General features: G+C 39.7%; 1 protein-coding gene and 2 long non-coding RNA genes across 11 annotated transcripts in view; 1 reads left to right on the top strand and 2 right to left on the bottom strand.

The window, feature by feature from the left end:
• LOC130431687 (uncharacterized) overlaps positions 1-6,158 on the bottom strand; it is a 35,786-nt gene extending 29,628 nt beyond the window's left edge. For both annotated transcript variants that reach the window (XR_008908302.1, XR_008908303.1), the window contains exon 1: positions 6,066-6,158. This is a non-coding gene — a long non-coding RNA (uncharacterized LOC130431687). The remainder of the gene's footprint in view (positions 1-6,065) is intronic.
• The window catches only part of pax2a (paired box 2a), a 29,169-nt gene extending 17,853 nt beyond the window's left edge, over positions 1-11,316 (top strand). For 4 of the 8 annotated variants that reach the window (XM_056760813.1, XM_056760811.1, XM_056760812.1 and 1 more), the window contains 5 exons: positions 1,344-1,464; positions 6,073-6,282; positions 7,401-7,502; positions 9,376-9,462; positions 9,849-11,316. In XM_056760813.1, the coding sequence (XP_056616791.1) occupies positions 1,344-1,464; positions 6,073-6,282; positions 7,401-7,502; positions 9,376-9,462; positions 9,849-9,925 (597 nt within the window). In that variant the 3' untranslated portion in view covers positions 9,926-11,316. The remainder of the gene's footprint in view (positions 1-1,343; positions 1,465-6,072; positions 6,283-7,400; positions 7,503-9,375; positions 9,463-9,848) is intronic. The other 4 variants (XM_056760816.1, XM_056760815.1, XM_056760818.1 and 1 more) reach the window with 1 other exon arrangement.
• LOC130431689 (uncharacterized) overlaps positions 6,156-21,379 on the bottom strand; it is a 56,829-nt gene continuing 41,605 nt past the window's right edge. Inside the window, exon 3 of the long non-coding RNA XR_008908305.1 lies at positions 6,156-6,290. This is a non-coding gene — a long non-coding RNA (uncharacterized LOC130431689). The remainder of the gene's footprint in view (positions 6,291-21,379) is intronic.

Below are 21,379 nucleotides of genomic sequence, written 5' to 3'. Positions count from 1 at the left end.
GCCAAGAAGGTATTAAAAAAAGGCAAGGAAAGAGGCTAAACGCGGGGGAAAAAACAGCCCTGGAACAGTCCAGAAAAATCACTTTTAATTTAATGTAATATTAATCAGACTACATTCCCATTTATTGGTCGGTTTTCATGGCCCTTTTTACCTCTTGAAAGAACGGACCTATTAGCCATGTCTGCTGCGTGAGGCCGGGCATTAAAAAGCCATTTTGCAAATGCTAAACTCAATGGGTTCACCCCTCCCACACTTCTGCCAGCCATTTGGTCATCCTTTTCAGATGGCTCTTCAGTTGCCCCACGCCCAACTTCCCCCTATCTGCATGATAAAATAGCTGTTGTGCATCTGAGGCCAGACCAAATAGAGAGGAACATCCGCTACTGGCCAACTGAACAGTTGTAGCAGACAATTAGAGTTTATCTGGAATTGAGGGAGACAAGACTGAGGTCACAGCATTTCCCATTGGGACGCCAGTCTATTGTGGTGCACAGATGCACGAACATACAGACATACACAAGTAAGAATGGACATATGTATGTCCACATTAGAATACTGGGGGAACAATGGTAGCCGGAAATCTCCTCTCATTTGTTGCATTCGTTCTGTTTTCGAACAAAATCGAACCAACACAAAACTTTGGTTGAGCCAATTTAACAAACCAAACAATACATTTTTATTTACGAATATGTATGAATAAAAAAAACAATGTTCAACATTTACTTATTCTACAGAAAACAATTACAAACGGTTGATTCTATGTCTCGAATCGAGGCCATGTTGGTAATGTAACAAAGCGGCCCCGTCTCCTCCCTTGGCTGGTCAGGGGAATGACTGCAGTCAAGCACAAAGAGACAGCTGACACCCTTTCCATTCAGTCTGCTCCAAATCCTACTCTCTGTCCCGCTCACAACCTTAATGTATGCACACACAGTTCACATTAACTCTCTCACCAAAACACACAGGCACGCATTGGCTTTGCGAAGACAGGGTGACAAAAATAATGCAAAAGTTTTGTATAGCTTAATTTCCGGTGCTCATTCGTAATAGCTCCTACTTTAAATTCTTATAGATGAGCCGCGTTTCAAGCCATTGTAAAGTCCCCCCCAAAAGTTCCATACTGTTGGGCACAAAGAGCCTAAAATTATATTATATTAATAAGATTGAAAATTATAAACAAACTGAACTCCTAAAAAGCTTAAATAAAATTCCCGGCTTAAGCAATTGTTCGAAAAATTGTTTGAGTATTTAGACTGGCAGCCTTCTAACTGGACACCTCAGCAAATGATGCTTGAATCACAAAATATATCTTCTAAAAAGTGTCCCCCTCCCCTCATTGGCAGGCTAATGAATATTCGCTACCAGCACTGAACCCTGGACTGGACGAAGTCAAGCCCAGTCTGTCGACCAGCGCCAATTCAGATTTGGGCTCCAGCGTGTCACAGAGCTACCCGGTAGTGACAGGTAAGAACGCTGGACCACCGTCTCAATTGACCGCTAAAACACTCACGAGTAAACTGGCGGGAGGCTCATATTCAGAGTTAATCTAGACTGTGCGATTTTTTTATGTGTGTTGAGCAGTGAAGCGAGCCTTTATAAGTTGAGCGGACAGGTGACTGTGGAATGTGACATGTTGATTTAAAGTGGATGGATTAGTGCTGTCTGCTCTGAGGGGCCGTGTAAAAGAGGGACAATCTAAACAGACAGGTGCCGTTACTTGCATGAGAAGCCAAATATTCCAAGCGATGATTGAGATTTGATGACCAGCGCTAGGGGATTTACTTCGGGAAGTGGCACTTTCCTTTTCTAAAACTCACTTTGTAAACACAGGTTTTCTTCAGCTCTTATCGCGGAGAGAGAAATATTCGAGCACGGTTTGGCCTTTATCGCTGCAGTGTTTTTTACTCTGTGTCTTCTATCGGTATGCGGTGGTTAATGTCAGCCAGGCTAATTGAAATATTGTTTCATTGTTGCGGCTGTTATTACCTCAGAGAAGGTTAAGTTTACTGATAGCCAACTGTCGGCCTGAGATTAATACGCTGAGCTTTTAATAAAATTCACATAATTATGCAGGAGCCATCAAAGCCAATGAGTTCTGTGTGGGTGGAGGACAGGATGATTGAAAATTGCTGTGCCCCCTTCTCACATGATAGCTGGATAATGTTATGTGAAAAGAAAGAGCTTTTCCCCCCTTCGGTAATATGTGGGAGGTAAAGTTCCCTCCAGAAAGTTGGGCCTCTGGAGAAGAAAGGTGTGTTTTTGTCCTTTGTATGAAAGCAGTCTCGGTCTGGGGAGCACCCTCATGGCAGGTGGCCTTTCTTGCACCTGGGACGGGACACACTGGGGGTCTTAGTGCAGACCACCTCTTGCTTCTCAGAGGAAAGAAAACTTCCCTGAGGAGAGATTTTTTTGAAAGATTAGTTAAGTATTTATTTAAAAAAACTTTTTATAACTTTTTATTAAATAACTTTTATGTTATTTGTGTGTGTTAAAGGTAAATGCATTATTATAAATATGAAAAAAAGTAAACATTGTGGCATTGTAAATTAATATTTTCAAAAAATACACTTGTGATTATTTTTCAGAATGCATTAGGCACAAATAGCTTTTCTTGACAGACCGAAATATTAAGCGTTTCATGTTGCATTCTAAATTACTTGTGGTAGTAATAATTTAATTTATATATTAAAAACATTGAGACAGCGAGGCAGTTTGAGGGGGCAATAACGGAGTGTTATGGTGTACTAGCATGTGATAAACTGGAAATAAGAATAAGGGCAGAGTCAAAGGAGGTGCTAAATTATCCTGCACATTTACACTGAGAGCTAATTCTGAATAAATTACTCCCTCTCATTGGATAGAGCTGGAGATTATGCTCATTCCCAGCAATGTTTTCCTGAGCCAATTAAAATTCCCGCTGCCATTGATCTTGTTGATTTTATGTCGTGAGATTTGCATAATCTATTAAAGATGAAAGATTAATGAACTTTTCAGTACAAAACAGAAATTGGAATTTTAAGGACACCACAAGGCATAGAATACATGTGCTCACTATTTGCCCATTAGTTTTAGGGGTTACTGCTCTGTACCTAGGTTGGCAAAAAAAAATGAATATCTAGTTATTTTACTGCAAAAAGTGCATCGCTTGTATTAAAGTAATGTAAAAACCATTGTAGATTAATAAAAAGCAATAAATATTAATAATAATAATTGGATAAAAACAACAGTACAAGAACCGACATGCTGAGTTGTTACTTGGGCTTCAGACTTATCAGGAGCAATACAATCGTCTATGCGTCATTCACGTTCCACACTTTCATGTATTAACTGCAGACGAAGAAACAATGGCATGATTTGTTCAAACTACAGTGAAAACCGTGGATGCCGTCCAGATACGGCCAGCCCTTTAAAGAAGGCCGTTTGCACATACCTTTACAATGAACGACCAGCACAGATTCTTAAGCGCCGTCCCCGCCGAGCCGTATAATGGAAGTCTTCCCAGTGCCAGTGGGATGGTACCATGTAAATGGGCACCCCTCCGACCCACTGCAAACCTGAGCAGGTGCTGAAGACTTACCCCTTGTTCCAAATCTCTTCAGAGACGTGGGAGGGGGTACGAATGCCCGGGCTTGAAAGCAACAGAGCTCGCACACACATGAAGAAAGAGAAGTTGGTAAGAAAAGCAGCATACGCAGGCAGAGCGAAAGAAAAGGCTGCTTTGTGTCGGCTTATTCCGCTGATGAACCCCGGCTGAAATATATCCGCCAGAGAGCCATTTTTTAAGTGTGGCCTGCTATTCTCCAGTGAGCAGCAAACAACACGCTGCCGGCTAAAGCTGAGCTACCTGATGTGTGGCCCGGTGACAAACTGCCTCTGTCTGGAGTCACCAGAAGCCCCGGCAGGCCCTAGTGCCCAAATTAATGTTTATTTCATCCCCGCAATAGCACACTAACCTTTGAGCACACATTTGATAATGAATGACTTTTAGAACTTATATTGGGGATTCAAGCAATTTGGCTGTCCAAACATTACATTGTTGTAATTGATTGGGGTGAAGCAGTCTATTACACTTTTTTCTGTGGGCTCCTGATAAATTGCCTGATCTGGAATGTCGAAAATTGAGGTCAAAGATTTCAGTGGCTGTTATTGTAACAAACAAGGAGGGTGTTCGTGAATATAGTATTTTTAATCTCTGACGGCTCAAAAGGCAGGTGACTTTCGGTTGAAAAAAGGGATCTCTCTCTCTCTCTCTTTTTCACCCATGTGCATTCACGAGGGCAGACGTGGAGAACTCAATAGCTCTGGTTCATGTTCAAATGCGATGTGCCTCCACATAGACCAGTGTTTATCTTCCATCTCGGTAATCAGGAGGTTGACAGCCTTCCTTTTTCCAGGTCTCGCTTGTCTCCAGGACAATAAGCAACAGCACCTCTGATTAGTTTCAGAGTTCAGTGATCTCGAACACTGGGTCTCGGCCAGCGTAGCATCTACCCTTGTTTGCCATACAACGGCAAAGCAGAGCCTGTGAAAACGGGAGGCCTAATGCCTCCGACAGCCTCCCTTCTTTTCTCCTTTATTGGCCTCTAAGGTTTTTATTTTTGAAGTAAGGCCGTCATCTTCCTTCCTGAAATATAGTCATCTAAGCTCACATCGGCTCGCTTGGGGAAGGGCAACAGATTTGTACCTGCTGTACGCATCTCGCCATTAGAAAGTCATATTTATAATGTACGAAGAGTCAGCTGTTAGTCCCAGGAAAGGAAATTCTGCCATTGATTTGTGTGGGAAAGGGGCCAGTTAAGTTGCCTGATTTCCTGGCGATAGGTCGGAACGGGTTGTCAGGGTTGCGCCTGACAACAAGGAGGCCTTATCTTAATGAGGGACTCTCCGCACATAGCTCGGTTGTAAAACAACAATAGTTGGGAAGCAGCTAATGAGGCTATCATGAAGCTGTGAGAGCCCTCCCCACAGACCATGATAACAGCACAGGATGTTAAAGTGGATGAGTGAAGAGAGAGAGAGAGAGAGAGAGAGAGAGATGAAGACAGAGCTCACATTGATTGCTCGAGCTGCAGTGACAAACCCACTAAAATGAAAAATGCCCAACCTCATCAGCCAAATGATATTAAGGCTGGTGTTGCAATGGGGCCGTTTTGCTATTTGTGGATTTTTTTGTCTTTAGATTTGTCTATGTTTTATCACACGCTGAAACCTGGGGGAAATGTCTATGTATTCAAGCTTGATTGATCTGCGAGCTGCTGTTTGCTGATGTTATTTTAAAGATATTGGAAAGGATTTAGCCATTTAAAGAGAGATGTGTTCATTTGTCTTTTTCTAAAAAGATTATCTAACAGGTGAGAATTGATTTAGCTCATTGGACTGGTAATTTCAATCGGATTTGTGTAAAAATGTAGTTTTATTTAGATTTAGTTGATTTAGTCTAAATGTGATAGACGACCGTAATAGCCTCTTCTGTTATAAAGCAAATTTTCAGATTTTATCTGGAGAGAACTAGAGAGAGAGAAAACATGTTGAACAAGAACGATCATTTATTCTCTCTTGTGCACCAAACATACAAATGGTCACACACACAAAAAAAAGAATTCATTAACTCCTATACTAAACCTTGTAAAGCGAATAAGTTGTGAAAATATATTTTATTTGTGTGAAGCCATCTTTTATTCTCACTTTTTAGCTGTGAGTTTAAGCACACAAAACCCACACCAACATTTCCTGGCTTACCATAACCAAATCTCCTAGTGCGCATAGAAACGCTCTTCGTGTTAAAATTCCTCAACACACCCGAGGAATTGGGTCAGAAGAACACAGCGGCATACGTAACTTAACATAAACCCCTCTATTTTCCTTTAAACGCAATGTAGCGTCACAGAAACACCAAACACCGTCAGCCAAATTTCATTTCCCCTTTCTTTTACCGCCTCCATTCAGTACTTCCATCTGTCATGATTCATTTTAGTTTTTTTTGCTGAATGCGAGCGATTGTGCATTGTCTGATTGTGTGTGTGTGTGTGTGTGTGTGTGTGTGGTTTTTTGTTGTTTTTCTTCACCTGGCAGACTTGCATTCATCCTCGATGTGCGTAAAGCAGGAGCCGCATGAGGCTTCCCTGGCTCCGTTCACCCCCTCCTCACTGGCAGTCTCGGGTCTAGCGGAACTGTTGCCCCTCCAGCCCAGCGTGTCAGTAGATGCCTCCACCCCCTGCTACGGTGCCTATGCCCATCATGTCCCCAGCTACTGCCAGTATGCAAGCCAGCCTTTTATAGCAGGTACAGACCTACAAAAAAAGACAAGAAAATGTACCCTGCGCTGGTTGGGGGGAGACCGCTACTGTCCTAGGCCAGTGATACACTTTATATTGTTATATTTCTAATAGTTAATAATAGTTTTTAATTAAACATAAGATATAATAGTCCAATTATAGTTTATGCTTTCATAAACTGCTTATGTTACTGCTATGTGTACTTGTGTTATATACCAAGCAGCTTTGACTAGCGGCTCTCTTGTAAATAACCCGCCAAGGGGAAACACGTTCCCCACGACCCTCGCAGGGTCCTCTTCCAAACAATGATGCAGGACCATGTGGGAGAACAGTTAGGCCTATGTGCTCCAAAGTTTGAGCCAGCAGGATCGCTAGACGTCACTTCGAATTACAGAACTGAATTTGGAGGCCACGAGTGTCACGAAGTCTCTGGGCTTTTCAGCTGCAGCGATGCCACCAGCAGGCCGATGGCATTCGGTGCTTCTCTCTGTTAAACCAAGCCGGCAGCGCCACTCTGTGTAATAAAGGAAGCTTAAAGGCTGAGAGACCTGGAGTGTTTTTAGCTTTTGCATGGTCATCAGTTTGTGAAGATGTGAATTTAAGGAGAGCTGATCTTTATCCACTGCATGTGTTTTCGAGGTCATCCAAACAAAAGCGACAGCTCGATTCAGAGTACGTATTGAATGGGTTACAGGATTTACACAATTGTGTGTGTGTGTGTGTGTGTGTGTGCGTGTGGTTTTTATTTTATTTTATTTTTTCTATAAATTTTTTATTGATCTGCAAGGTGATCTCGGGTGTACTTGAAGTAGTTTAATGCTTAAGGCACTTTTCCCACTTTATTCTATGCATCATAAACTTTGATGTATTGAAATATGTGGTGTTCGCTTTATACTTTTTTACAGCATATCAAAAAGAAACTGTATTTGATAGTGGTATAAATACAAAATTCTTGCCAATTTATGATATTAATCTTAAAAATTCTACAAATCAATTCTGCCTGACTTGAATCTCCTCAGTTGCACCTTCTCGTTTTCTAAAATGATGGAACTTGTGAAATATTCCTTATTCAATTTATGTATTTTTAGAAACTGCTTTTAACACCATTTATCTCTTGCTTTACAGGTCGAGACATGGCCAGCACGACCCTACCAGGGTACCCACCTCACGTTCCCCCCACTGGGCAGGGCAGCTACCCCACCTCTACACTTGCTGGAATGGTGCCTGGTAAGAGTAATTGCTGTTTTTACGAGGGCATTAATTTTAGGACAGCTCATAATAATTTCAACGAGTCCTCAACAATTGATCATATTTCAGAAACCTGAGGTCATGCAAAGCCAACCTAAAGTTTATTCAGAAATGTTTCAAAGAGAAAAACTTCTGCATGGCTGAATATTACATGCAAAATCCAAAGTGATCTGATAATGAGAATGCGTTATCTAAAATTATACCTAAATACTATGATGTTTTTTCTGCCTTCTGCAAAAAAAACGAACATTTTCTAAATTAGAGTTAAAGAGAGTTGACACAAAAGCTACAAACATATTGCCCGTGACATTTATGGTGATGCTAATGTTTATTAAACAGGATAATATTAATGAGCAGAACAATATTAATGAGAATAAGATTAATGAGGAGCTCTAATTGCAGGATGGTTGCAGTCTAACTAATGAAGCCGATGGGCAGCGTGAATCTCGCTCACGTACATCAATACCCAGTGAAAGAGCCACAGCTTATTGGCTGTTGAGAAGAAAATTAGCACCTCTCAATAAGTGATCAAGCACATAAGTGCAGGATATAGGACGGTTCCACTCGGGTTCCAGTGCTCATTTCGATGTTCTCACGGGCCATCGATAAACAAGGCTCTCTCCAGCCGTGCCTTCAGTGCTGCAGAGCGTATCTCTTTTCCCCTCTACTTAACCTGCAGTTCAGGTTCACAGCAAACAGTTAAGGGTCACAAAACAGCAGGCGGGAAGGCCTGTAATATTTAAATCACTATCTCTCAAAGGGACCCGACTTGAGTTCCACTGCCAGGACAGGATGCAATCTGGCAGCAGATTGGTGCCCTCTCCCCAAACGGCACAAATAGCGGACAGTGTGTAAACGGCAGCAAACACACAACCTGCGGGCCTGACTGCAACAGAGCAGTTACTGTCGGTCTGGAACAGCGTAAATGCCATTGTAGGTAGAGCCAGGGGATAACATCGCTCACAAAGTCGGACCCGTAGCGCCTGAGTGCAAACATACAGTGTGCGAAAATTGGAAAACAAATATTTTACATCAAACACAGAGAGGGACTCTTTTCTCGGTCACTGTTGAGTGCCTCAGACAGATTCAAGCTCGGTTTCCACGGCCAGCAGACGTGAATACTTTTCAGGAGCAAATTTAATTCACTGACAGGATTCATTTGCTGGTCAAACATATCTTTACAGGTACATCAAATATGTTTTCATCAAAGATTCATTTTCATTGGTCACACAAGCTGAGAAATCCTCTTAAATCCCCGAGCCATGGGTTTTGTGTGCACTTCCATTCATCTGGCCCTCGAACGACTAAGATTTAGTGACAGACCCCAAACACTGTTAAAGCAAAAGCCATTTCTCACCAGCTTCATATAAAACCCTGCCTTTATTGTCTCATAAAAGAAAGAAACGTGGGGGACCAACAGCATTGCTCACTGACATGGACAGAGCCGCTTCCTGAAAGTCGAATTCGGCTGTATAAAAAGGGGCGAGTGTATGCGAGAATAAATCCATTGGGGCGTGTGTTTTTTTTTTTGAAGCCGGGCTTTGGTGCGAGCAGCAGAGAATAGAGAATCTTAAGAGTGCGAGACACAACCGAAGAAAGAAACTTCAAAACCCTGCTCAGAATTAATGTAACAAATTCAGCCAAAATGGCAGAGCACCAGGGCGCAGAAAAAAAGGACAGGGCAAGCCATCTGCTAGCTGGTCCAGTGAAACAATGCCAATTGCTTCAGTTCTTATCTAAGAAAAGCATTTTTTCAAGCAGTGTAGGGAAGATAAACACAATATGCCTTTATTTTATTGATTCCTAGTACAGAGGTGTTCATTGCTAACCCGTGATTTGTATTTGATTTTAGGAAGTGACTTTTCAGGAAATCCCTACTCTCACCCACAGTACACAACCTACAATGAAGCTTGGCGGTTCAGCAACCCCGCGTTATTAAGTGAGTATTAACCCTTTTTGCTTATCCCTTATGGGATTAGTCGCTTTAAAGTGGGATTAATATTATCACATTTTACAATGAAATTATTTGCATACAGCTTTAGTAAACTAGGTTCAGTTTTATTTCTTTTTTGATTAGCGAGGTCATAACACACTGCATCCCTAAATTAACTCGAGACATGCATAAACCCTTCGCCCGTGTTTTTGCCAGTGCAGGGAGTAATAGAATTTTTCGGGTTTATTTTACGCAAAAGCAGCATTATCACCAGAGTGAAAAGGAAAACAATTGCTTTCTTTGCTTAATGCCAACAAACTACATTTGTATTAGAGTTGGTATAAATGTTCTGGCTGTGGTTTCAAACGCTCCGCTCTTCTGTTAACTTCCAGGTTCCCCTTATTATTATAGTGCCGCATCCCGGGGCTCCGCCCCTCCCACTGCTGCCACTGCCTATGACCGCCACTAGTTACCATGGCAACCCAATCAAACTGCAGGACCATGGCCGCGGCCTCCATATCGTACCAGTCTGAAAGCCGTTAAAGTCAGAGGGATTGAAGAAGGCTACGCAATCTTCAGTTTCATGGGGTCGAGATCGGATTAGGAGGGTCGAGCAACAGCGCCCCCCCCCCCCCAAAGACATCAACTATACCCCCCCCCACATCATCGACACTAAGGCTCTCGTTCTCTAAATCTCTGAACAATGACTGAACTATTTCCTGAAAGACTTCTGAAAGATTCTACAAAAATATATATATTATACAAGATATAAAACAAGACGAACCGTGTGAAGACTACAAAGTAACAATTGATGTGTTGTTGTTTTTTCTTTCTCTCTTTAAATCAATCAATACATTCCTCTACATGCTGTATTTAGTATCGCTAACAGTTCACACACAAGGTTGCCTGAGGCCTTTAAAGTAATTTGCCCATGTCCTACCATTTCACGAGTGTCTTACCTCTCACGGACGGAACAGCAATGTGTACCACTCAGTTGAGCATAAAAGGAAACTGCTCAGTTTTCTGTCAAACAGAACAGCAAAACAGTTTTCGAAGCCATCACTGACTCATGGTATGATTTAACATTTTCTGTGATACACAATCAAAATGGGGGAAAAGAAAATAGAAAAAAGAAAAATCAGGTCATCAACACTGGAAAGAAAAACTATTGCTGTACATGACCTGAAAAGAAATCAGTATATTAAATTATTGTTTTGGTTTAGCTGATGGTTTGTGTGCGTGTGTGCATTTATGAGTGTCATACATTTTTCAGATTTATCATGTGTAATATCGTTGGTGCCGCTTTTCTCGTTTGCACTATTTTGCATCACTGCATTTATAAGTACAAATGAATCACAGTTATCTTCTGAAGTTTGTCAGATTACATGTTATATTTAAGTACAGAGGTCTACTGTAACTGTTGGAGTAAAAGCAACACTGGACAAAAAAATGACAAAAGCTGATCATCTTTTATTTACACACTAGTCTTTGTTCCTTTTAAGGATTCATTTGTTTCACACTAAAGGACAAAATTTCTATATTGTGGACCTGAGACAGACCTACTCTGGCTCAAAAAAAAAATCATTAATTGTACAACAAATGCCTTACAGCTTTTTTATTTTTATTTTTTTCTCTTTTTTTGCTATGGTCCTGAGAGGTAGACATGCATGTAACCCTTCTGTGGTTCAACAAACATTTCTCTAAATGCTAAGTGGGATATCGAGGAAAGGAATGAAAACGGTCCATACACACACTGGAAATGTAAAGTGAATGTACTTTATACCACGTTTGCCAAAGACTTAGTTTGATATTTAATATTTTATTTGCTGTATCTGTCAATAAAACAGTATTATGTTTTAATATTAGTCAAAACTGATTGTATATGTGATAATAAAACAAAAGAACAAGATCCATCTTAGTCCCACAGCGATGTACACAAACAAAAGGTGAATTCTGTTACTTAAAGGTATGTCATTTGCAACAAACTGCTGCTTTGTAGAATGATTTGTGTATAATGTGAAAACAATTCTTCTATGTATATAAGATCACCTACATTTCACCATCGCAGTATCGTACTAATTTACTGATTCCATTTGTAGATATGCGAATTGAAAGAAAAAAAGATTGACATTACATTTGTGTCTTCAATGTGTTGTGCTTTGCTAAAACGCACAACAAAAAGTTTGAAACCCGCCCCCGGGTTTCAAATGCTGTCACCACATGTGCGGCTGTCTGTATGTTTTGTTTTGGTTTTTCTTAACTTGTTCATACTGTTTAAGTCTCTATGCAAATTGAGTAAAATGGTATTCTGTATTCACCTTTATTGCTGCATTTTATTCTTTAATTTTAGATGATCCCTAAATCCTGTACAAAGGATACGCCTGTAGAAATTAACAAATACATTTCACATGCCTGGATTTGTGGATTGTTTTTGTACTTTGAACCTTGCCGTATTTTCAACATACAATTGAAAATAATACGAATTGATGCTTTCTTGTCAACACAGAGTTATTTACTACGAGAACATATCCTTTGATAAGTCTAAATTCAACGCATGCAATGGAAAATCAAAACAAGTGTATGCATACACACATGAATATACACAGAACAGCCACACATTCTAATTCATACACACAAGGAAAATATTTTGGGCAATTGTTAGGTCAAACTATAGTCCAGATTAGAATAAAGCACGCTTCTTCATTTTATAAGAAGCAAACAGCAGCAGAAGAATATGTATCACAACTGTAATTTTTTATAAAGGTTAGAATTTCTGATGAAAATATGTAACAAAACAAAAATGGCCTCAGCCATCTCTTTATTCAACCACTGTCCAGTTCTTTTTTTGTGCATATGAGAAATAAATTTTTTCTATGTCAGCCTGTGACCGTGGTGGTGATTATTGACCCTTTACTGAGGAAGTCAGTTTAAGTTCAAGGTCTGTATAAACGGCATCTATTTGATCATATCATATCTGTTAAAATGTGCGTCTATGTGAATATAATCAAATCTAATCCTTATATTCATTGATATAATCCTGCATTTCAGTAACTGTAAATGCCACGTGTAAGCTTGTACTGCCAAAACCCTAAAAAGAATTCCAATGCTTTTTATCTCAGCGCCTCGAGAGAAGAAGCAAAGCGAGAGAAACAAACCGCAGAAGCAGCGGAAATAAGAAAAAGCGAGAGAAAACAGAGCCACGGAGCGAGGAAACAAAGTGTAAGCAAGAAAAAGAACGAGAGAGCGTAAGATCACAGTGAGGGTGTAAAACAGAGTGTGGACTATTTAATGATGCATTGGCTTCCCTCCGCAGCTGAATGCCGCCTGCAGCAGCTCTCCTCCTGCCCGAGCAGACAATCCCACCCTGCTGTAATTCAATTTTTCTGCCTATTGTTTATTTCATAGCTCCCCTGTGAAGCATCAGAAGCCGCTGTTCTGTCAGCCTTTTACTGTCGTATATGTTTGTCATTCAGCCCTTGTTAAAATCACGAAAAAAGGCCTGCCTCTGTTCTTCCCCCAGCTGAGAATTCCCAGTGGTAAAATTATTCCATTTAGATGGAAACTTTTTTGTCACTCCCCTGTCTAAATTGGCATATCTGCTTCTTTTGCTGGAACCAATAAACTGTGAACCCGGATGCATCTGTCAATCAGGCTCATCTTTACTTTAGCATGCCAGATGACAACAGGGGAGATGGGGAAAAAAGCAGCAGAATGGAATCAGCTGATTGGCTCTCATCAGCAAGGCATTACAAAAAGCACCTGTCATCCTCTCGGCTCCTCAAAAACTGAGGGGCCCAGGCGCTGTGCTGCTCGACAAACAAATGCGAGACGATGCGGCCTCCTTCTCAGAGCCAAAGCAGCATTTAATAGTTCTGAAAAGTAAAATTTGAAGTTTAAGTATATTTGAAACATACATGATTATGATACTTTACATATATTTTGTGATAATGTAATTGCTTAGGAACGGAAGTGACTAAATATTTTTAAGAAAGCCTGTTGAAAAGAATTCTTTGAGTATTAAAGTGATAGTTCACCCAGAACTTCAAACCTGTATGACTTTCTTCCTTCTGCAGAACATAAAAGCAGATATTTTGAAGAATGTTGTTAACCAGCACCCATTCACTTTGCATTGTTTTTGTCCATACAATAAAATGAACAGGGGTTGGGGCTTTTCTGTTACCAACTTTCTTCAAAATGTCTTCTTTTGTCGTCTGCAGCAGAAAGAAAGTCATACAGGTTTGAAATGAGAAGAGGGTGAGTAGATTGTGACAGAATTTTCATTTTTTGGAAGTTAAACTATCCTTTTAACAGGGTAAAAACACATTCTGGTCAATACAATGCCAAAAACCTCTCCAACAACACCATTGAAAAATTGACACTGCGCAATACAAAATAAAAAACACGTATATTAAAAACAAGCATTCCACTTTTTACTCTTTACCCGAGTCGCCACATGTAAGCACTATTCCAATTATACGCCAATCTGAAACTGCAAATCTATGACTACATTATGCTGATTTTACAAGAATAACCTGATCACCGACATACATACATACACGTTACCAAGAAACAGGCCAGCGTGACACCGCCTGCATCTCATCAAGCATTAGTCACATTGGTAATAGCACGGAAAATGTGCCCATGTAGTTCTATGTAAATTCTCCACACGCGATAAAGATTCGCAGGCACATTATTCATAAGAAATGAGAAAACGTCGGGTGTTTTCGGAGGCCTGAATGGGGAGAAAAGCGCATCATCTGTCATGGGGCATCACACTGGAGATAGAAGGAGCACCAGAGGAGTTACACTGGACAGCACTCACTGTTACGTCCTGTCAGACGTCTACGTGCTCGTCATCATCATCGCTGTCATTTATGATGCCGGGGAGGGGAAAGGCCAACCTGGGGCTGTCAATCAAATCCACCTCATTAGGGACATTGCTAATTATTAAATTTTCTATGATGTCTGGAAATGGAGTCGTGTTAAATTTATTGGGTACTGTGGATGAACAAGACACTGTAGTTTGTGAAATGTCAAGATGACTTTTATCCATGCTGCCTAAAAATTAATAAATAAACAAACTTATTCTGTACTATGCAGTACTTTATACAAATGACCTATCAAATGCTTAATAAATATACATTTTAAATAACAGATGTATTTTTTTCTTAAATTACCTGCATGCTATATTTTCGATATGGCAAACTTTTTGTGTTTCTTATTTTTTTCTCTAATGATTTTCCCCAAACAAGTAGAATAATGATAGCCATTTTATTAAATATGAATATTGTTTTAAGTGATAATCATTTTATCCAGTTTGCACACTTGGCACAACTTTTTGCACTTTTGTATGTGTGAAACTACAAAATAGTGTAAAGAGACAAGTACCTGAATCAAAGAGTTAATGTGTATACGAAAATCTTTCATTAAATTAGGATATTTAGTTTTAGTTTTTACAAACATAGTTTTGAAACAAACGGTAACACTTTCCTTGAAGCATGTATGTATACTGCATTATAAAAGTAGTTTTAAAGCATTTGTAATCCACCTTTTAATGCATTGTAATGTCTTTTAAATAATTGTTTTGCATAATTGCAATTCATTGTTACACTACACAATTTAAATTGGTTTTAATTCTTTACAACTACATACAGTATAATCCATTACAACACACATTATGAATAATTATAATGCATTTTACCCTTTAATAACTCTTTATAATGCATTATACATACATGCTTCAAGCAAAGTGTTACCAAACAAACTTAACTGGTGTTTATCTTGAGACAATGCCTCTGATATATTTTAAGATTTGTCAGTGCAAGCGGTTTTCAAATAAAACAGTTCTAACTTTTTTTTGTCTGGAACCAGTCTTAGATTATGTCCGGGAAACTGCCCTTTATGTTATAAATGATCATGGCTGTCTCAATATAACAGAAGCACACGGTTTACAGCTGTAGCAGCAACACATAATCACATAAATGTAATAATAACATGCTTTCTTAAAGTCTAAATTCCTTACAGCATACCAAAACAGTTAACAATACATACACTATAGGTCTATTTCTATCCTGTTAGCTTTCTTCCTAATCATTCTTGCCAATATGCAAATATTATATACACGAACCAATTCTTCTAATCAAACTTACTTAAATATACATTTTTAAGTGTATTAAAACTTCTTATAGGACAGTAATGATTTTGTAAAACAATATAGTGGCACTGAATTTCTTTCATTCTGTTGAGTATGAAAAAAAAAACAGTAAGAGAACAGTGGCAGCGAAGCAGAGACACTCTGATGGCTGCGCTGTGATTATGAGGTCAATATTACCCAAGCTGTGTGAGCCCATCCAAGAGACACTTACATAAGTTTGTGAGCATCCTAATGAGCGAGCGCTGATTGACTTTGCATTGTAAAAAGCACCGTGTGGGTGGAGTTCAGCCTCACTTTTAGTACTTGTATTAATAGCACAGGATTCTTATGGAAGACTGTGTGATCACAGAGCCCGCACCTCCTCCTCACCAAATCCGGCCACTTCCCTCACCAGTCAAAACTCATTTTCTTTTAGTGGCTAAATGATGGCTTCTAATGGCCATTGTGTGACATATTATGTAATTAAGAGCTAACGCAATCTGCCTCTCTGTGTGATTATGTCACCCAGCCCGTAAAGAAACTGCACGAGAAATCAAACCATCTAAAAGCAGAGCGCTTTCCTCTGACCCGGCTGTCCAATCAAGTGGAGATCTCCTAGAAAACCGACAAAGGCCGTACCTAAGGGGGATTTGTTTGTTTGCAACCCCAGGGCACCCTTAGCATCCGAGAGAGGGGCTAAAACAACACGCGATCCCACGTTTCCAGTCCTCAAGATTCCATGAGGAGGCTCATCCTCCCTGTTAAGTGTCTGAGTGGAGAAAGAGAGAGAAAAAAAGAGAAAGTGAAGAAGCACCAACCCCCATCGTGCCTCCTAACCCCAACCCCCCCCCCCCCCCCACGCACCACCACCTCCTCCCCAACACCCAGTCACTGTCAGGCCAAACACATGATGAATTGCCCTGTCAACAGAATTCATTCAGGGACCAATTAATTCAGCAGAAATGAACTAGAGCCATCAGTCGCTGAAAAACTCAGTGCAAAGAGAGCAAAGAAGCTTACTTTGGAGAAGAGAGAGAGCAGGAGGAAGAAACGGAGAGAAGCGAGAGAGAAAGAACGAGAGGGTGCGTAGAGGAAGTTAGTCTGACAGAAATTGGTCATTTAATGCTTTAGCGCACTGGAGACAGCCCCTGTCATAGAGAAAAGGCATGGCAGGGCTCCCCTGGTGCTTTATTTATTAATTATCCAAAGCAGCGAGGGGCATTTAACTGTCTCACTCCAGGGCTGTCAACCCGATTTCTTGTCATTTCCTTTCCATAAACAGATCCTTTAACACTGCACTCAGGTTAATAGAATAGAATCCCATCCCATCATTTCAAATACTCTTAAAATATGGGTTTTAGTGAAAGAAATTTCTTGGCAAAATATTATGTGTGGTTGCCTCTGGGCTGGAATAGGCCTTTGAGGAAACTTTTACTTTGTGTTCAAGACCCTTATTTAAGTAATTACATTTAAAAATTTGACAGACGCTTTTATCCAAAGTGACTTACTGTACAATGCATAAAGGTATACATTCTTCTCAGTATGCGTGTTCTCTGGAAAATGAACCCACAACCTTTGCATAGCACAACAAGAATAGAATTTCAGGATTATTTATTTATTAATTGTTTTACTAAATTGCAGCCCAATTAATAGAGCATTGCACTAACACCACAAGTGTTATGATTCGAGACCCAGGGAACAACGAGCATACGGATAAAATGTTTGCAGTATCTTGAACTGCAAGTTACTTTGGATAAAAACAAACAATGAGTAAATGTAATATTTTTTTTTTTTATTGGTTCATGTTTTAACAACAGAAATGTATTTGGTTGTTTATAAATGTGACCCTGAATAATCTCATCATACATTTTATAATCTGACAAGCATTCAAAGATTTCAACTTGATTTCCACATGGTCTTACTCAGTTGATATAAAGTTTTTGTTATATTATGTTTACAAGGTTATATTTTCACAGAATGTTCTTAACAGTATGTAGAATGATTTTATGTAGAAAATAGTAAATAACAAAAAATGACTGGGTTTTTACAGAGAGGGTCACATTTTATGGATTTATGTATGTAATGTACATATGTGACAACGGCACACAGTAAAATGCAAAGTACAGCTTGATATTCTAGCTCAAATATCTCCACTCCCGTTTCCTCAGTGCTCTTTGTCTTCCGTGCACATTTCCAAAATGGGATTAGAATTAATTAGTATTTATGGTATCTGGTCTATCAGAAAACATCATTACAGCATCGGATTAGTCCAGGATGGGCTCTGAAGCAGCCCAAACTAATTAAGGTTGTTGTGTGATTTTTGGCCTGGTGATCAAGAGACTGTCGCCTCATCCCATTGGTAATTATGATGTCCATATGGTCAATGCAAAGCTATCTAAGCACGGGAAATACTATCAGTGTGACACGGTTGCGTTGAAGCCAAAACTTTGTTCTTCCCCATTGTGGAGGGTCTGATCAAAGGTTGAATTATTGATGGGGCTCATTCTCTAGCCAAGACGCCGGGCCTGCTGTAAGAGGAAGCTAGAACTCGGGCATCTGTGGAACATTCCGGCCCAACCAATAGGAGGTGAAATTTGAGGCTGGCAGAGTGAGGGCCCAGGTTCCATGATGGCCTTTCATAGGCGTATCTTACATGAAAAGAATATCTGGCCAAATAAAGTAATCAGGACCTCCCCTCAAAGAACGTTTAAAAAACCTGACTTGCTGGAGATGTCTTCCCAATAAACACACTAACCAGCTGATGAGTTGAGTCAGGTTTTTTATATAAGGAAAGATCCAAAACATTCTGGGTGTACTGTATGAGTTTCTTTCTTCTGCATAACACAAAAGAAGATATATTGAAGAACGCTGGTAACCAGACAACAATGGCCCCTATTGACTTTCATTGTAAAGCCACAAATCCTGAGACATTTCTCAAAATATCTTCTTTTGTGTTCCAAACAAAGAAAAGAGTCATATACAGGCTTTGAGGGTGAATTAATGATGACAGGATTTTCAACCACATTAGATTGGACGTTTATGCATTTAAAAAGTAATCTGAGAAACTGTCCACCAAACAAAGTTCTTTATCATAAATCTTAACCGATCTTCCCAACCTTGAGAACTCGACAGTACATGTGAGTCTGGAACTGTACCAAAAGCCTTTATCACCCATCAAATGATGAGTGATCACCCATGAGCTCTCCAATCTGAGACTAAACTCCACACGTTAGGTCCACTTGAGTCCCGGCTCCTATATCGGGCTCCGTCGGTCAACAGTCTGCTGAAAGAGTGCTATTTATCACAGCCCCAGTAAACCTGATAGACAACACCGGCACGCGAGCTGAGTGAATCTGACAAATAGAATAGAGAAACTAACCGAGAAGAAAGAAGGTGCTTAGGTAAACTGTCTTTGCTGAGGTGCGCTCCTGACCGTGGCACACTTGCCATGTTTAAAGTTGACTTGTTTTTTTAGGTAAGGTAAAGAGCCGACGGATGAGTGTGTCAGTAACTAAATGCGAAGCAGTGAGGCCTCGAGCGTGGGGATTGCTGACGGAGAGCACATATCAGATCGATTTAAGTGACTGGTAAATGGACGAATGAATAAACTGGCATGGGAAATTCAGAGGGAAGAAAATATATACAATGTGGATTTGAGCCGTGTGCCTAATGATGTAATTTAGTTTGGATATTGCTTTAATAATCATTGTGATATGTCTAAGAAAATAGGGAAGAAACTATTCCAATACCCAATTGTTCTTTGGAGATTCACAAAATGTAGTTGAATTTAAATTGTATTGTACACTGCTAGAGAACACACGTGCGACTTCCGTGGTTCTGAAAGAAACCTTTCAACTTCTCTGTGTGACAACTAGCCCCAACCTATATTTAGCACTAAGCTCATTCTTATCATAAACACAAGAAAATTTGATCTAGAAAACAAAGCATTACTAAAGTGACCCCAGTCTCTAAATGTTCTGCTATTTTAAGAGAGCAGCTCATTTCTCAGCCTAATGCAAAATGAGAGAGAAAAAAAACTGAGCACAGAGGAAGATAAGGAGATGTGCAGCAGAATATAATTAATTAAATGTGACTAATTAGGAACATGAGAGCAGGTGCCAGGCTATGGGCTGACAGCACAGACAGCAAGACAACATGAGAGACAGAGAGGGAGAGAGAGAGAGAGAGAGAGGGAGAGAGAATAAAAAACACTCCGGTTAAGGGGTGTAACATGACAGAAAGAGGGACAAAACAACTTTCTGCATTTTGTCATGTGAAACCCCACAGGAATAGGTATGACAGAAACCATAGACCCCGGCACCATAGGGGTCTTTCTATTGTTTGAGACAGATTATTTTTTTGGCAATTGGAAGTTTGCACAAGCGCAAGATTTTTTCCCCCTAATTATTCCAGCATATGCTCAGCACCAGTGGTGGCATAAATTGTTCTTGTGCTCTCTCGCTCTCTCTCCCTCTCTCTCCTGTTGTAGTACAGAATGGGTGAAGCATGTTTCCCCTCTGGAAAACTTAAGTGAGATTTCATATTTAAAAATCAAGATGACAAGAATATCTGCCTTTCTTACAAGCTTACCTGTACTTATTGAGACACATTTAGCTTCCACCACTGCATAATAGATCACAGTACAATGAAATAAATGTATTGAGCAAAATTTCAACGAGAAAGCCTTCTCAAAGTTACGCTCAAAACTATAGACGCAAATTTGTTAAACCCTTGTTTTAAAATTCACAAATTCAAATAAAAAACAGATTCAGTAGTTTTATACCTCTTGTATTCATATACACCATCATATAATTTACATAACACCCAATTCTCACTATGTAGAGTATTAACATCATGTCACCATGCTGTCAAAAAGAGACAAACCCAATCGTTGGGTTACATTAACTCATAAAACTACCCATAAATTTGTGTTGAAACAATCCAGCATAGATTAATTTACAATCCAAAGGTCGTGGTCATTGATTTTTGACCCAACATGTTCTTCTTTTCATTTCAAACTTTACTGTTTAAATTTCACTGTAAAGCACATTTACGTTCACTTTGTGACTAATGACTAGAAAAAAATATATATATACACTTTTCCTTAAATAACGCCCCTTTTAACAAAACACTACTGTTGTCTGTTGTATTCTATTCTACTAAAACAATATTCAAAAAGCACAATGAACATTGAACTTTTATAGCTGTAATGTACAGATTTATATAATCCTACTTCATGTGCTTTATACAGTATAAATAACACACTTAAGTAAACATTCGGTAACATCAATGTTTTTATTTGGTCTATTTTACCTATCTGCATGGTCTATATTTCTCTTGACACAAAGAAACCCTTTTGACTGCACCCCACTATAGGTTAAAACAACAAGCTGAGAAGCAGCAGCCGTGTGTGTCTCTCATTGAGAATAACTCAAGAGAATGCAGGTTAAAAAGTCATTTCTGCTGAAAACCAAATGAGTTCATTAAACAGATTCATCCGCTGATGTTCCCTGTTTACTACAGATGAGGTTCAGCACCTCTGACCACCCTCTCCAAATAAATGTCATAATGCACATTTTGCCTCACAGAAGATCAGTGAACTGCAGTTTTCATCCAGACACAATGTATTCTTGTGTCAGGCTTTGAAATATGTAAGATATGGATTCATGGCAGAAACGGCAGGAAATATAACAGGGCCAAAGCCACCCAATTAACCCTGTGCTGCACTTCTCAACGCGGAGAACATCTCCTGTGCGAGAGCGAGGACGGGGAGGAGGCATCGGCTGATTT

This window comes from Triplophysa dalaica, chromosome 11 (genome assembly GCF_015846415.1).
Source record: "Triplophysa dalaica isolate WHDGS20190420 chromosome 11, ASM1584641v1, whole genome shotgun sequence".
NCBI classification, from domain to species: domain Eukaryota; kingdom Metazoa; phylum Chordata; class Actinopteri; order Cypriniformes; family Nemacheilidae; genus Triplophysa; species Triplophysa dalaica.
The sequence above is the reverse complement of the archived record's forward strand: the minus strand, read 5'-3'. Positions and strand labels throughout refer to the sequence as shown.